General features: G+C 40.5%; 1 protein-coding gene across 1 annotated transcript in view; it reads right to left on the reverse strand.

Moving 5' to 3' along the window:
* The window catches only part of LOC102487445 (receptor-type tyrosine-protein phosphatase O), a 244,765-nt gene extending 236,517 nt beyond the window's left edge, over nucleotides 1–8,248 (reverse strand). Inside the window, exon 1 of the mRNA XM_006169943.3 lies at nucleotides 7,968–8,248. Within this exon, the coding sequence (XP_006170005.1) occupies nucleotides 7,968–8,042 (75 nt within the window). The 5' untranslated portion in view covers nucleotides 8,043–8,248. The remainder of the gene's footprint in view (nucleotides 1–7,967) is intronic.
* Nucleotides 8,249–14,378: the final 6,130 nt, after the last annotated feature.

Genomic DNA, 14,378 nt, shown 5'->3' on the forward strand with positions numbered 1-14,378 from the left:
CAAGCACACATGCATGCACAGGATCCTAATGAGTTGGAAGACTGGAGGGAGAAGGACTTAATATGAGTAGGCCCCACTGAGGGGGTACTTTCCTTCCCTATCTCTTCTCCTCTCTCTCTCCTGCAGAAGTATATACCCTCTGACATAGAAGGAAGAAAAACAACTTTTAATTAAAATTTTGTTAAAAAAAAAAGTCTCAGTTATTTGAAAAACAGTTAAATGAGATAGCCCCAAAATGGAAATAGTCCTCATTCACATCTCATGAATGGGCTGGCCCCAAAGCCTTGTGGTTAAAAAAGCTGGATCCCAGATGGGCAACCTAGTTTAAATTTCGGCCCCTGAGGCTTGAAAAATAAACTAGGTACACATGTGTGTGTGCCCCAAATCCCTTCAGGATGGAGAAATGGGGATAAGGGATTGCAGTGTGAACACGCCCAGTGGGAGGGGTGCTTTCTCTCTCTCTGGCAAGTGCATGTGTCCTCCAGCAATTAAAAAAAGGTAAATATCAGATACATTACTATTAATGATATAATACTGATCTTGGACCTCTGCATTATGTATAAATAGCATTCCTACTATTTTTATTCGTTAGTCAAAATACAAAATTTACTAGTTTAATAGCAGTTCACTTGGCTTTAATTTACTTGAAGATAAGAACGGTTTTGTTAAAAAAATAAATTGCAAAGAAGTTGTACAATTAGAGAGAATGAAAAACCAAATAAATGAATGTTTGATAAGTAAACACATTTATTTGCATGTAAATAGAAGAATGGCAGTATATTTGTTTTTGTAAAACTTTCTTCATCTCATTCTCTAATTTTCCCTGTGCTCATTTTTCACCGAAATTAACATGCATATTGAGAATTTTTAATACAACTCTGAAGTTTAAAGTTCTGTTTCCAATTCTGATTCCCTGCTTCTGAAATATTTTTCCAAGCATATATAATTTTTCTTTCTTTCATCTCAATTTCCTCATAAAAAGAAATGGAAAACCTTTTATCAAGAAACTTGCACAACCTTGTTTCAAACTTCCTCTGTTTGTTTGGTTGTTTTAAAATATTCAGAAAAAAAAAAAAAAAAAGAAGCTGGCCTATAAATAATGCCTAAGGAAAGAAGAAAGCTTTCACTGGAGAATTAGATTCTGAAAGAGCTGAGGATGACTTTCTGTCAGAGGGAAAAGATATGGTTCTACTTCCAGAAATAAATTTGAAGGACATGTATGCTGAGGAAGAAAAAAATTGGATGGTTGGTGTTCTGGAAAATAGGACATACGTGGGAAAGGAAAACATTAACAGTAATTAGTGATCACAGACGACATGAGAGGAGTGTAAGGAGGTTATTCACATATTCATTCTTAATGGCTGGTAAAAACCATATGGAATCTGCTGGAGTTAATAACAACAGGAGAAAAGAGAAAGAGTTTTTGTGTTCTGTCTTCAATCTTGTCCTACCCTGTTCATACTCTTGCACACTCTACTTGTGCCACATTCACCTTGTTTTCACTCCTCAAATCAACTACATTAGTGCACAAATTTCTTCTTCACTCACAAACTGATTTAAGCAGAAGAGCTGGGACCAGCAGTTAGCGTAATGGCGATGTCACTGAACTCCCATGTAGACGACAGGGTTTGAGTCCCGGACCCAGTGACTTAAACTCATGCTGTGCGCGTGTGCATGCGTGCCCAAGATCCCAAGAGGAGAATGGAGGAGAAAAGATTGCAGCATGGCCATCCCCCGTGGGGGATGATTTCTCGCTTTCTATCTCTCTATCTTTCTGGCAAGTGCACGCCTGTTACAGCAAAACCCTCTCCAAAAAAAAAAAAAAAAAAGTTCCATGTCTCCAAGGCAGCTATAGGACTTTTTTTTTTTTTTTTGCAGTCATTGGTTTATGACCCTGGATTAATCACCACCATTGGTATAACCAAGACCAAGGTATAGAAAAGGCTTTGTTTCTGAAGGACAATATCCAGGCAAAGAAATTAGAGAGACTTCTATTGTTACAAATGCAGAAACCTTGGTTGGTAGTCATAGGACAATGGTGCTATGGGAGGAGAAGCAAAAATATTACCTGAGTATCCAGATATTTACTGAATTTGTAGGTAACAAAGAGGTGATGAAACCACTTTCCCTAGTAAGTCAGTTGCTGCTTATTAACTGAAGGCACCAAACAACAAGTGAAGCAACATTGACGAATATATGAGCAGCTAGGAATGTTACATTTTGGGGGAAAATAACACATTCGTATTTTGATTTATGGTTTAAATAAGATCTTAAGTGACTGGCAAAAATGTTTACTATTTGTACTGTAACAAGTGTGCTGTAATTAGAATTGTTTAACTTATTTAACTTATATAATAATTTTCTCATAGTTTGCTTAAAGATATGTTCATAAGTCAATATTATGGTATTTCAAAATTCTCAGCCAGAAGCTATTTATATAATGCAGCAATATTTATATAATGCAAAAAATTGAATCCTGGTTATTAAGCAGCTATTAAGCCAACCACCACTTACTAGGCACAGTGGGAGAAACAAATCATTCCTCTAATACCTCCTCCACTCTTCCCAATCTCCATGGTTTTCATCATAGCCAATATATTATTTGTTACTTCATATGATTATACTCCATATCAGAGTGAAAATCTCTTAGGACCATGCGTAAGTCAGAGACATTTAAGCATGAGGGTTGATTTATAATTTCAAAAGTATTTCAAAATTATAAAGAAATTATTTCAGAAATATTTACAACATATTTCAAATAATTAGATGAAAATGCAAAGTGCTTTATGACGAGACATATTGCATTGGGCTACACTTCAGAAAAGGTGACATCACTGGAATTGCTTGCCTGGAGGCATTAAGTTAGGCAGCAAATGAGAATAGATATCTGTGGTCAATGCTGTTAAACCTTCAATTGTGCCTCACTGCTACTAATCACGATGTCTTATCCAGGTACATCAACACTATCCAACACCAAACACCCTTTCTCAAATCCTCAAGTGTCAAGTTGGAATTGTATTTATAAGACTCAAAAAGTCAATCTGCTTCTAAGTTTAAGTTCCTTTAAGTTGAGTATTTATTAAACCGCTACTATAATAGAAGTGGTGCTAAATAAGCAGAGGTACAGTGTAAAATTTTCTACTCTTCCATACAACCTTGGTCTTCTATACAACAAAGAACAAAAGCAAATACATGTTCACAGTCGGAAGCATTATCACACAATCACCTGGAGAAGTACAGCACAGTGAGCCTTCTCCAACTTACGGGGGGAAATCACATGGAAAAGGGTTCTGTACAAGGTTGGAAATATCATTTATCAAAGAAGTCAGCTGACAGAGGAATAAGGGCAGTTAATTTCATCGTGACCAGAGTGATCTAGGTCACTCCAGAAGATGAGAGGATTACAGTTCATCAGCCAACACTGTATGACATATGAATGAAACCTCAATATTAAAAGTGAAAACTTCTTTGTGTGTTGGGGAGAAGATAGCAGAGATAGATAGATAGAGAGAGAGAGAGAGAGAGAGAGCACAGTAAGTGAAGAAAGGTAGATAGACCATAGAAAGTGGATATTTCTCTGGGACCAGCAGTTAGCGTAATGGCTATGTTGCTGGACTCCCACGTAGTTGACCGCGGTTCGTTTCCCGGACCCAGTGGCTTAAAACTCACGCTGGGCACGTGTGTATGCATGCCCAAGATCCTGAGAGGAGAATGGAGAAGAAGGAATTGTGGCGTGACCATCCCCCCTGGGGAGTAATTTCTCGCTTTCTGTTTCTCTGTCTCTCTCTATCTGTCTGGCGAGCGCACGCGCCCTATAGTGAAAACCTCTCAAAAAAAAAAAAAGAAAAAAAAAAAAAGAAAGAAAGTGGATATTTCTCTTGGACAAGAATGATAGGCCAGTATCATTATAGTCATGCTTTACATAATTAACACAATCCTCTTTTGAAAAATACAATATTAAGTCCCCTTAAAAATGTAATATTCTTACCTGAGATATCCTATCTCAGGGAAGGAAACCTAGAGGAGGCTAAGAAAGAAAGAAGGCTATATGCCAAGCCCATGAATTTAGGGAAACATTCCAGTTGAATACTAATAAGCAACATTTCAGGGAAGGCAGACTCTAAATTCCTCTGATGTCATAGTCTACAATTTGCATTGCAGCTGACAAAGACTGATACAGAGTGAACTCATGTAGTAAGTAATTTTCTTTCTTTTTAAACATTTTTAATTACATTTTTAAGATTTTTGCTATTGGGGGTATGCATTCACCAGAGAGACAGAAAGTGAGAAATCACCCGCACCCCAGGGGGCGTGGGGGGGAGGGATGGCCATGCCACAATCCTCTTTCCTCCTTTCTCCTCTCGGGATCTTGGGCATGCACGCACATGCGCCCGGCGTGAGTTTTAAGCCACCAGGTCCAGGACTCGAACTGCAGTCAACAATATGGGAGTCCAGTGACATAACCATTATGCCATCTGCTGGTCCCAGTAAGCCATTTTCAGGGGGTTTTAGTAAAGGTATGATAAGTGAGGGAAGTCACATTGTTTTCACTGGGAATTATGGGAAGATGTACAGAGGGAGACTCATAAGTAAATACTCCATTGGAATTCACAGACAGAAAATAGAGTATGATAGGCTCCCATTTGATAGGAGAGTTCCTATTTTTTATTTTATATATTCAATATCATACTGATATGCAATGTAAACTTGCGATAATGAACATCATATTTACTTGGCATTGATTATGCAGACATTAACCTCACGCTGTTCAACCAATGATTTGTGTAGTCTAAGATGTCTTGTTACATGTGCCCATCACTAAGCCATAGATTAGGAACGAAGACTTCCGTGTCCAGTCACATTTAAGCTCTTTCATTGAAACTGGTTGTAGCCATTTATAGAGATCTAAACTTTCACACTTGCCTTGTTTCACATTTAGCATGTCCTGAGTTGTGAACAGTGTAAAACTAAAATCAAACCACATATTTCAATTTATCTGTCTAATGGTCTTAGGGATTTTCACTCTTTTTTTTTGGGGGGGGGGAAGATTTTCACTGTAGGGCGCGTGCGCTCGCCAGACAGACAGAGAGAGACATAGAGACAGAAAGCGAGAAATCACCCCCCAGGGGGGATGGTCACGCCGCAATCCCTTCTCCTCCATTCTCCTCTCAGGATCTTGGGCATGCACGCACACGCGCCTGGTGTGAGTTTTAAGCCGCCAGGTCCGGGACACGAACCGCGGTCGACTACGTGGGAGTCCAGCGACATAGCCATTACGCTAACTGCTGGTTCCCGAGATTTTCACTCTTGTATGGAGGATATTTATATGGAGAAGTGAATATTTGTTGGCCATAATGAAAACTCTGAGGACCAGCAGTTAGCGTAATGTCTATGTCGCTGGACTCCCATGTAGTCGACCGTGGTTCACATCCCAGATCCGGTGGCTTAAAACTCACGCTGGGCGCATGTGCATGTGTGCCCAAGATCCCGAGAGGAGAATGGAGGAAAAGGGATTGAGGCATGGCCATAACCCCTGGGGGGTGATTTCTCACTTTCTGCATCTCTGTCTCTCTCTGTCTGGCGAGTGCACATGCCCTATAGCAAAAACCTCTCCACAAAAAAAAAACTCTGGAGTTTGAGGTGAGGAAAGGGTTAGGGAAATGGCTTGCTTCTAATTCAGCACACGTGGAACTTTTAATATTTTATCATTAAAATCTGATTTACAATTTGGTATTTAGTAATGGAAGTTTTCTCTTTTTCTTTTCCTTTTTTTTTCATGTTCTTGTCACACACACACACACACACACACATGTTAGATCTATTTTACCAGCACTTATTCAGGACCTTGAATTAAAAAGTATATCCAAATTATAAAAAAGGTTTTTACCAGGTGCTCAATGCATTACCATCCTTAAATATTAAGACTTTACACTATGAGCCTGATTTACTACTTTGGACATCTCTTGTCCAAACCAACAAAATAGGATTAAATGAAACAACACATGTAAAATATCTGGAAGACTGGAACAGATTGTGTATAAAATATAAACATACGTATATTCTTCCTTTCTCTGTATATTTCATATACAGGTGACAAAATATTTGTATTTGCATAAAATAAAAAGTAATAATATCCCTTACAAATTTATTTACCCCATTACAACGTATTTCTTTAAGTGGCTTTGTCAGTGTGTTTATTGTGTGACGTTCTTTGCCATAGTGGACATTTACCTGCAAAGGTGCAGGAATATACCTATGATGTGGGACGGGGTCAACCTATCAGTCACTGAAATTACCATTATGCCATCACTGACTGCATTTTTGCATCCCAATATCAAGCTTTGAGTCAAACTTGTACCACATTTTTAACATTTTAATTGCAGCGCTTCATATTCACTCCCAAGCTAATCATTCTTTCATTTCTGGAATGCTCACATGATGAGGAAGTCAAGTAACAAACCTGCCGTTCTGCTAAAGGTTAGGTTTGGATGAGATATCACACAGAGAGGTCTTAGCTGTTCCTCGGTAAAATGCGTGGTGACTCAGGTTCTCGTTCTGGATTTATGTCAGGTGTGGCAGAGATGTAATAGTCGTGAGAGAGTTTGAAAATTAGTTTACAATGAATCAATGAATCGCAAGAAACAATCAAGTCTATATGTGTGGTGTGCACTAAAGAACAATAACCTCGAATGAAAACACAGGGCTGACCTTATTGCTCATTAGATTTTAAAATAAAATGATTATGATACCTCAATAAAATCGTAAAAACGTACTTTAGTAACTTAGACTCTTAGTTTTATACTCTGTTGCTATTTCTCTCTGAAATGATTTTTCCTGCTTCCTATTAAGAGAGAGTAAAATATGGAGTATTTAAAATTGAAATGCTGTTCTTAATACGCTGATCCTGCTACCCTGTGTCTTTGTCAGGCATTCATAATTAATGGTACATAAAATCAAGAAGCGAGTCTTTAAATGAGAAACAGTTGCATGCAGTAGTGTTTCATCCATTTCTGGGATAGGTATCACTGTGGTGCTGAAAGGATAGCTCCCGGTCACCTGGCCACATTCCTTACTGTGGAAACCCGGGTAGAGTCAGGGCAGAACTAAAAGTGGACCCACTGAAGACGCAAGCAACAATTACTTCATAACTTCCCACCGCCTCCCGAAAAAACATCTCGCTGAAATGTTTTCCCCAAATTGTATGCACTCTATAGTCCTACTAGGATTAAGAGCTGGTCCTTTTCATTTTCCTTTTCCTTTTTGTTTTTCTCCAAATAAAAGCTCAAAACAGCACATTCCAAAGAAGACGAGAAAAAGTTAATGATATATATTGTTTTTGTACCGTTCAATGTAGGTAGCATCTTCTGTATACACCGTACAGAAAGTCTAGAGACTTTTAAGAAATTCTCAGGGTGGAGGTAAGACTTGGGGAAAGAAATCCCCTGCAGGCTGAACCTGCCACTCCTTAGTCAAAGAAAACCATGCTTTCGACCCATCCCGGCAGCCGTGTGGCTAGGGAGCTGGGCTCCCGGTGCACGATTCCAGCGGAAGGTGAATTAAGACAAAGCAGCCGCACGCTCCGATGGGGGAGGGCAGAAAGGTTAAGCGTAGCTGGGGTGCAGTCGAGACCCGAAGGACAGTAGCCTCGTTTTGCCTGAGAAGATACAATCCTTTCAATAAGCCCACCTCGGATGTGGTTGTCAGCGGTGCTCAAAGAGCACAAAGGACGAAAGCCGCAGGGAACAAACTTCCCTTAGCCTCCGACCCTCACCCCCCAGGACCACCAGGCACACGCGCGGGCAAGAACAACAAAGCGTGCACCGGGCTGCACGGTAGGCGCTCCCGGCCGCCGAGCCTCGGTGCCCGGGGCGCTCCGCTCCAGCACGCCAACGCCAGGGCGCCAAGCCTTCCCGACTGCCGGGAGCCAAGGGTTGCTAGGGTGGAGGGGGAAGGGGGGACTCCCCTACCTTGAGCAGCACAAAGAGCCAGAGCAGAGGCAGCAGGCGGCGGCTGCCTCGTATCCCCGTGGGCAAGTGCCCCATCGCGGCTCGGACGGGGACCCGGAGGAAAGGCGGCACTAGCAGCTTCCCCTGGCGGCGGTTCACAATGGCGAACTGGGGCTCCAGCCTCACACCGTGGGCTCCGAGGCTGCTCCCGGCGGGCGCATGCTGCCTTTCCAGTCCCCCCTGCGCCTGCTCCTTTCCTCCTCTGCGCCTGGGGTCCTCCAAGAACGTGCCAGGCGCTGCTGTTCTTTAATGGCTAAGGATGGAGAGGGGGGGGATTGGAGTGGGCGAGGCTCTGCCGCTGTTGCTGCCACAGAGGCTGCGGAGGAGGCGCGGGGTCCCAGTGGCGGGGAGAGGCGGGGGCCCTGCGTCCGGACTGCGCGGTCCTCAGCCAGCAGGATTACTCGCACTCCCCGCCTTCCAACCTCCGCCAGGGTCCGCTTGCCTCCTCCTGCTGCTAAAAAAACCCCACTCCAGGCTCCACCTCAACCCTTCGTACAGTCTTTGAGGCCCTGGAGTTTGGTAGGGTCTTCCTGTCTCCTCCTGGGCAATCCAGAGGTCAGATCCCAGTACCCTCCAAATCTTCCTACATCCCTCTTCGTTGCAGTTAGAACAGACCAGTAACACTTGGGTGGTAGTGACTGTAGAGAGGAAGTACATGGTGTGAGCAAGTGTGTGCATGTGTGTGGGGGGGGGAGAGAAAGAGAGAGGTATTCCCTCACCCCACCCCCACTTCCATTCTCTCCATCCCATTTAAACACTCTCATCCTGGGTCCCAAACTCAGCAAGACAGAAATAAAACACAATTAGATCCTTTTCCCATTCGAAACCAAAAGTTCTTGTACCTTTCAAAGACTGTCCTTTGATTCCCATCACTCAGGCTGCCTGAAGCTGATTATAGAAGGCGGAAATCACACTATTTCACACCTATTCATAAACAGGTATATATACATTTAAGCAGTTCTGAATTATCTGTGAATAAACCCAGGACTTTTTAGACCACAAGCAAAGACTTCTGCTCTGTGCGTCCCTGAACTACTTCTTCTCTGTCCCCATGGTTGCTAGTGTTATTTGTTGAAGGATAAGTCTGTCAAAATAAACTATGGGGTGCACTGTTCAGATATAAATCATGTCTTATTACCATGTAAATTACCTGTGCTGTGTCCTGCCAGTAGCGACACTTCCTATTTATCCTTGAGACATGCTTGGACATCCCGAGGCAAAAAAGGCACTTCGGCTGCAAATGTAGTTCAGACACCATTTGGGCACACAGCTAGGGAGTGGTGGCCCGGGAAAGGATAGCTTACTCAGCTCTCGCCTAGATGAGAACTGGGTGGCCAAACACTAATCTTTTGGTGGTTATGTGTCTCTGTGCCTGAGAAGGTTTTAGACTGAGTGTATTTACAGGACAGTGCTGCATTCATGGGCACATGAATACAGAATGGTGGTCTCAACTGATGTGAGAAGGTTATCTTTGGGGTCTTATTTTAGAAGTTCCAATTGTCGACACCTTCTCCCTCCTCACTGCTCACGTTAGTGCCTTCATGTCCACCCTTTGTTGGTCCTGACTTTCCTTTTGTATTGGGAAAATATCAGCTGCTTCTCCAGAGCTATAGGTCATCCTGTTGGATATCTGATCATTTTATCCTATTTACAGGAACTTTGGCTGGATATATTTTTCTTTAATTTTGAAGCCCCTCAAGGAAGGACTGATCCCATGTACCTACAGGAGTGGCTCTAAAGTGATCTAATCTCTAGAACTAAAGATATGCTTAGGTTAGTAGTGAAATCCCACTCACAGGATACCAATAACGCTTCTTTTGAGTGAAGTTTGGTTTCTAAGGGGTGTGTATCTGTATGTGCATTATGAGAATAGCTGAGAATTCATATGTACCTATGTGCATGTATGTGTGTATATATGTAGGCATAGGCTTGCCAGATGTATGTAGAGCATTAGAAAACAATTTTGTTCATCTGTTAATTTTGTGAATGCAGAAGAACTTTCACAACCATGCTTTCTTTTAAATAAATATTTGCTAAGTCTCTCTATTTTTTAATCACAATTTGCTTAGCTCTTTCTGTCGTTATGCATATGTACATAGGGACCACTTTGGGGAAACAATAACAGTTACAGTAAGTATTAAAGCATTACCCAGTAAAGCATTAGTATTTAGCAATTCTAATATTCCATTAGTAATCCCGGGATTAGATGGCCTGGAGACTGAAAGTATTATTTCATAGATGCAGAAAATTTCCTCCAGATATTGCTGGACAAAATCATCTCATTTGTCTTCATTGCACTTAAAACAGTAACAGCCTTGTGAATCTTCCTGGAGAAGGCACCCATGAAGAATATAATGTTGTATCATTGGGGTGAGGCTTTTGATCCATAGAACAAGTTTCTTTGAACTATTGACTGGTTTTTCAATGCAACATTTCCAAAGTCTGGTAAATCTTATTGTATTTTCAAGACTCCCAATCAACAAAAAGGGCCACAAACAACATATAGCACATAAAATAACTTATGTTACTCCAACTACTTCAGCATATTTATTCTGATTTTGTTATTACAACTATACTAGAACCAAGATCATTATCAGCATTTCTCCCCAATGCTGCTTTTCCAAGAGAAAAGATAAACACAGATAACAAACTGAAACAAAACAAAAACACAATCTCTTACACTCTCTAAGACAAGTTTTAAAATGAATTCTTGGGACCAGTAGATGGTGTAATGGCTACATCGCTGGACTCCCATGTAGTCGACTGTTGTTCGAGTCCCAAACTGGGTGGCTTAAACTCACGCCAGGTGCATATGCGTGCATGCCCAAGATCCCAAGAGGAGAATGGAGGAGATGGGATTGTGGCATGGCCATCCTCCCTAGAGGGTGATTTCTCGCTTTCTGTCTTTCTGTTTCTCTCTCTCCCTTTCTGGTGAGCACATGTGCCCTACAGCAAAAAAACTCTCAAAAAATAATAATAATTCTTGAGGCTAGATGGTGGCATAGCAGTAATGCAACTGGACCCACATGTTAAGGTCCCTGGCTCATGTCCCAGAGCCTTCCTATGCACACCAGGCATGCTCAGGGACCCATGATCATGTCTGACTGAAACTTGTGGATCACTGCATGAAGACCCTGTTGGGTGTCTCTCTCTCTCTTTCAAAAATAAAACTTTAAAACAAAATTTTCACAAACTGAAATAAGTTTTTTCCTTCCCTTGAAAATATTGTGAATAATTAGGTAATGATCAAGAAACTATAAAGTCTTCTTCAAAATCTGTAAGAGGCTTGCTTTTTAATCCAGAAAAGCAATCTTCTCCTAAATATGTAAAAATGTATCCATGCTTATGTGATTCTCATCTATCTCTTCTGTAGAAAGGGAAGCAAGAGCAGCCACAGGGAAACAGCTGGAATCCCTGTGAGAGGTTTAATGAGGAGTCAAATGGAACTCTGACTGTGCCCTTGCCAATGAAGTTCAATTCTGTCCTCCAGGGACCAACTCTAATGTAGTTCAGTGTGCTTAGTCCTGGCTTCCACTACTGAAATAGCCTACAAGGCTGTCAGCAGTTTCAGTATGAGGTAGTCGTATTTATGGGAGTGCTCAATGACAAATAATTTGCTTTATATGAAATGTAGGGGAAAAAAATCTCAAGTCATTGATCTACAGACTGTATTCCACTTGAAAAGCACAGTAATAGCCATTCAGTTTGTCACCCATGTCTCACATATTACAATTTTTATAGCACATGAACTGTGGATTATGTATAAAATGTTCTTAAAGCAAAATGACTAGGCAGCATTTGGATTTTCAATTTATTTGAGCATTTGTTTTAGTTTTTTCTCTTGATGAAAACTGGATTCTCACCTAAAAGATGTGTTGACAATTCATGAATTCTGTCTCTTTCAAATGAGGATGATTGACAACCCTCAGGTAAATAGCATGCGCCAACTGCCAAGACTCATTATTCTTGCCACACTTGAGAAGCAGTGAAATACACTATACAAGGTCATTTTAGCTTTCACATGAAGATTTTTTTTCCATTACCTCTTTTTTCCCCTAAATAATTTCTATTACAAGATCTATTTTTTTTTACCTGACTATTACATCGCTTTAAAGAAAATCAAATAAGCATATTATGTTACAAGGTATAGGCTTTATACCACAAAATCATCTGCTTCAAGGAATAAAAGTGCATATATAGAAAACACGAGCATATATATATAGTTCACATCGGACACAAATTACAGACCATGGGATAAACAGGTCGACATTAGAAAGGCAGACTGCTATTTTTAAAATGTTATATCATTTTCAGTCATATACTGGGATTACTGTTTGCTATTAACATTTCCTTTGATTGCCCTGAAACTTTAATAGAAGATTTTAAATAGCTTTAAGTTATGCAGTTTTGCTCCATATTTTATTTCTTTGTGATGCTTTGGCTAATGAGCTTCTAAAATAATTTTTCTCAACATTCCAAATATTGCTCTCATCTGCTTATTATCAGATGTCTTCTTAACTAGGTTCCTTGACTAATTATAATTCAAATAATTAGCATCCTACATCGGAGGATTCACTTTAGCTTGGCAAAAATGTATGAATAGTACTTGAATATAATTGAAAGCTAAAGTAAGACATACTGCTTGCTAGTAGAAATGGTGTCTGCAATGACCATTGCTTCCCTTTCTTCTCTTCAAATTAAAGACAGAATACAGCATTTAGAGTCTGCGGTGTGTGACACATAGAGTCTACATAGATGCCACTTAAAAAGTGACTGCAAATATATAATTATAGGAAATGTGGTGATATTGATTTCAGGAGTTGTGTAAAAACTATGAAAACATTAAGCACCTGTTTTGAAAAATGCACTGCTTTAACTCCTGCAAATTCCACTAATAGATAAAATAATATTGAATGGACATTGATACTTCAAATTGATGACACCAAATCAATATTCATGCTAAAATTACAAAGCTCATAAGACTCTCACATCTAACCGTGAGAAAAGAGGTGACCCCGAGAGTACTCTGAGAGGGGACTGAATGCCACTTGTAGATTGGTTCTGTCTTAACCAGAGGACTGGAAAAAAGATTTTTGAGAAAAGCACACATGTTCTGGAGAAAATTCCAGTGCCTAATGTACAACTGAAAAAGTCTCCTCTTAAAAAGACAGAAAGAAAGGGCAAAATGGTGAAGTTACACACTTCTAGATATGCTTGCTTGGTGTGAATCTCTGTAAGAGGAGCAGTTTGGGAGAGGGAGCAGAATGTAGGGATTCCAACTGTTTTGTCTGACAGTTTGATAATGTGAAGAAATTACAAGGATAAGCACTTAACATATGTTTAGAGGATGATTTGAGTGAAATCCATTCACAGATCAATATGTGTCGAGCTTATGGCCATTCTCTCTCAACTCACTCCCTCATTCTACAATGACCATCTTCAATCTTTTCTACTCTTTTCAAACCTCCTATCCCCTGCCTTGCTGACCTCCTTAATCCTTTGGATTCACCTTTGTTCTTCCTGAAAAATGGGTGGGGGGGAGGCAATTTTTTATCTTCCCTAAACATAATTCCACCTATATCTACTCCTATTCTAGCTTGCTGAAAGCAAGGAGTTCTCTCTCAGTAATCATGTAAGGTTAAACCCACCATCTGGGACACTACTTCAAAAAATATATGGAAACACGGAATCACAGTCTCAGTTTATTTTGGTGCAAAAATATTGAAAATCGATGTATAGATTTTTTCATAGTATGCATTTTCCATGAAATCAAATTCTTTGAAGACCTCTGGGATTTTCTAGCACTCATTCTTTCCCAGCCTTCACCCTTTTATCATTTTTAATATCCTCCCGTGAGCAGATTCTATCCTTTGGGTCTTTAGTCATGCTTGCATCATTACAATGAAAGGAAAGAAAACCTCCACTGGACCCTTCATGCCCCTCGCCTGTCACCTTTCTTCCCATCTTTCACTCCTACCAATGCCCCTTCAGAGCAATATTCTCCAAAGTGTATACACTGCCTGTCTCCTTCCCCCTCGCCCCCCCACTAACCACTCACACTTCAGATCTCTCTGTTTGGCTTCTCCTCTCCTCATCTCACCAGCACTGTTCTCATCCAGGTCCACTAAACCTACTGGGAGAATATTCTGTGTTGGCTACTCCTTTCTTCCCAAAACATTCCTGTCTGAATTCTCATATCCTACCCATCCCTAATTTTTCTTCTATATCTCTGACTGTTCAGAAATCTACCTTGCTGGATCATTCTCCTTTTCCTCATAATTTAGTTTTGCAATTTCAGTTTTTTCCTTTTTCTTTTATGTATGTATGTATGTATGTATGTATGTATGTATGTATGCATTTATTGCTATTGGG

The sequence above is a fragment of the Tupaia chinensis genome, unplaced genomic scaffold (assembly GCF_000334495.1).
Source record: "Tupaia chinensis unplaced genomic scaffold, TupChi_1.0 Scaffold147869_1, whole genome shotgun sequence".
Lineage (NCBI taxonomy): Eukaryota > Metazoa > Chordata > Mammalia > Scandentia > Tupaiidae > Tupaia > Tupaia belangeri.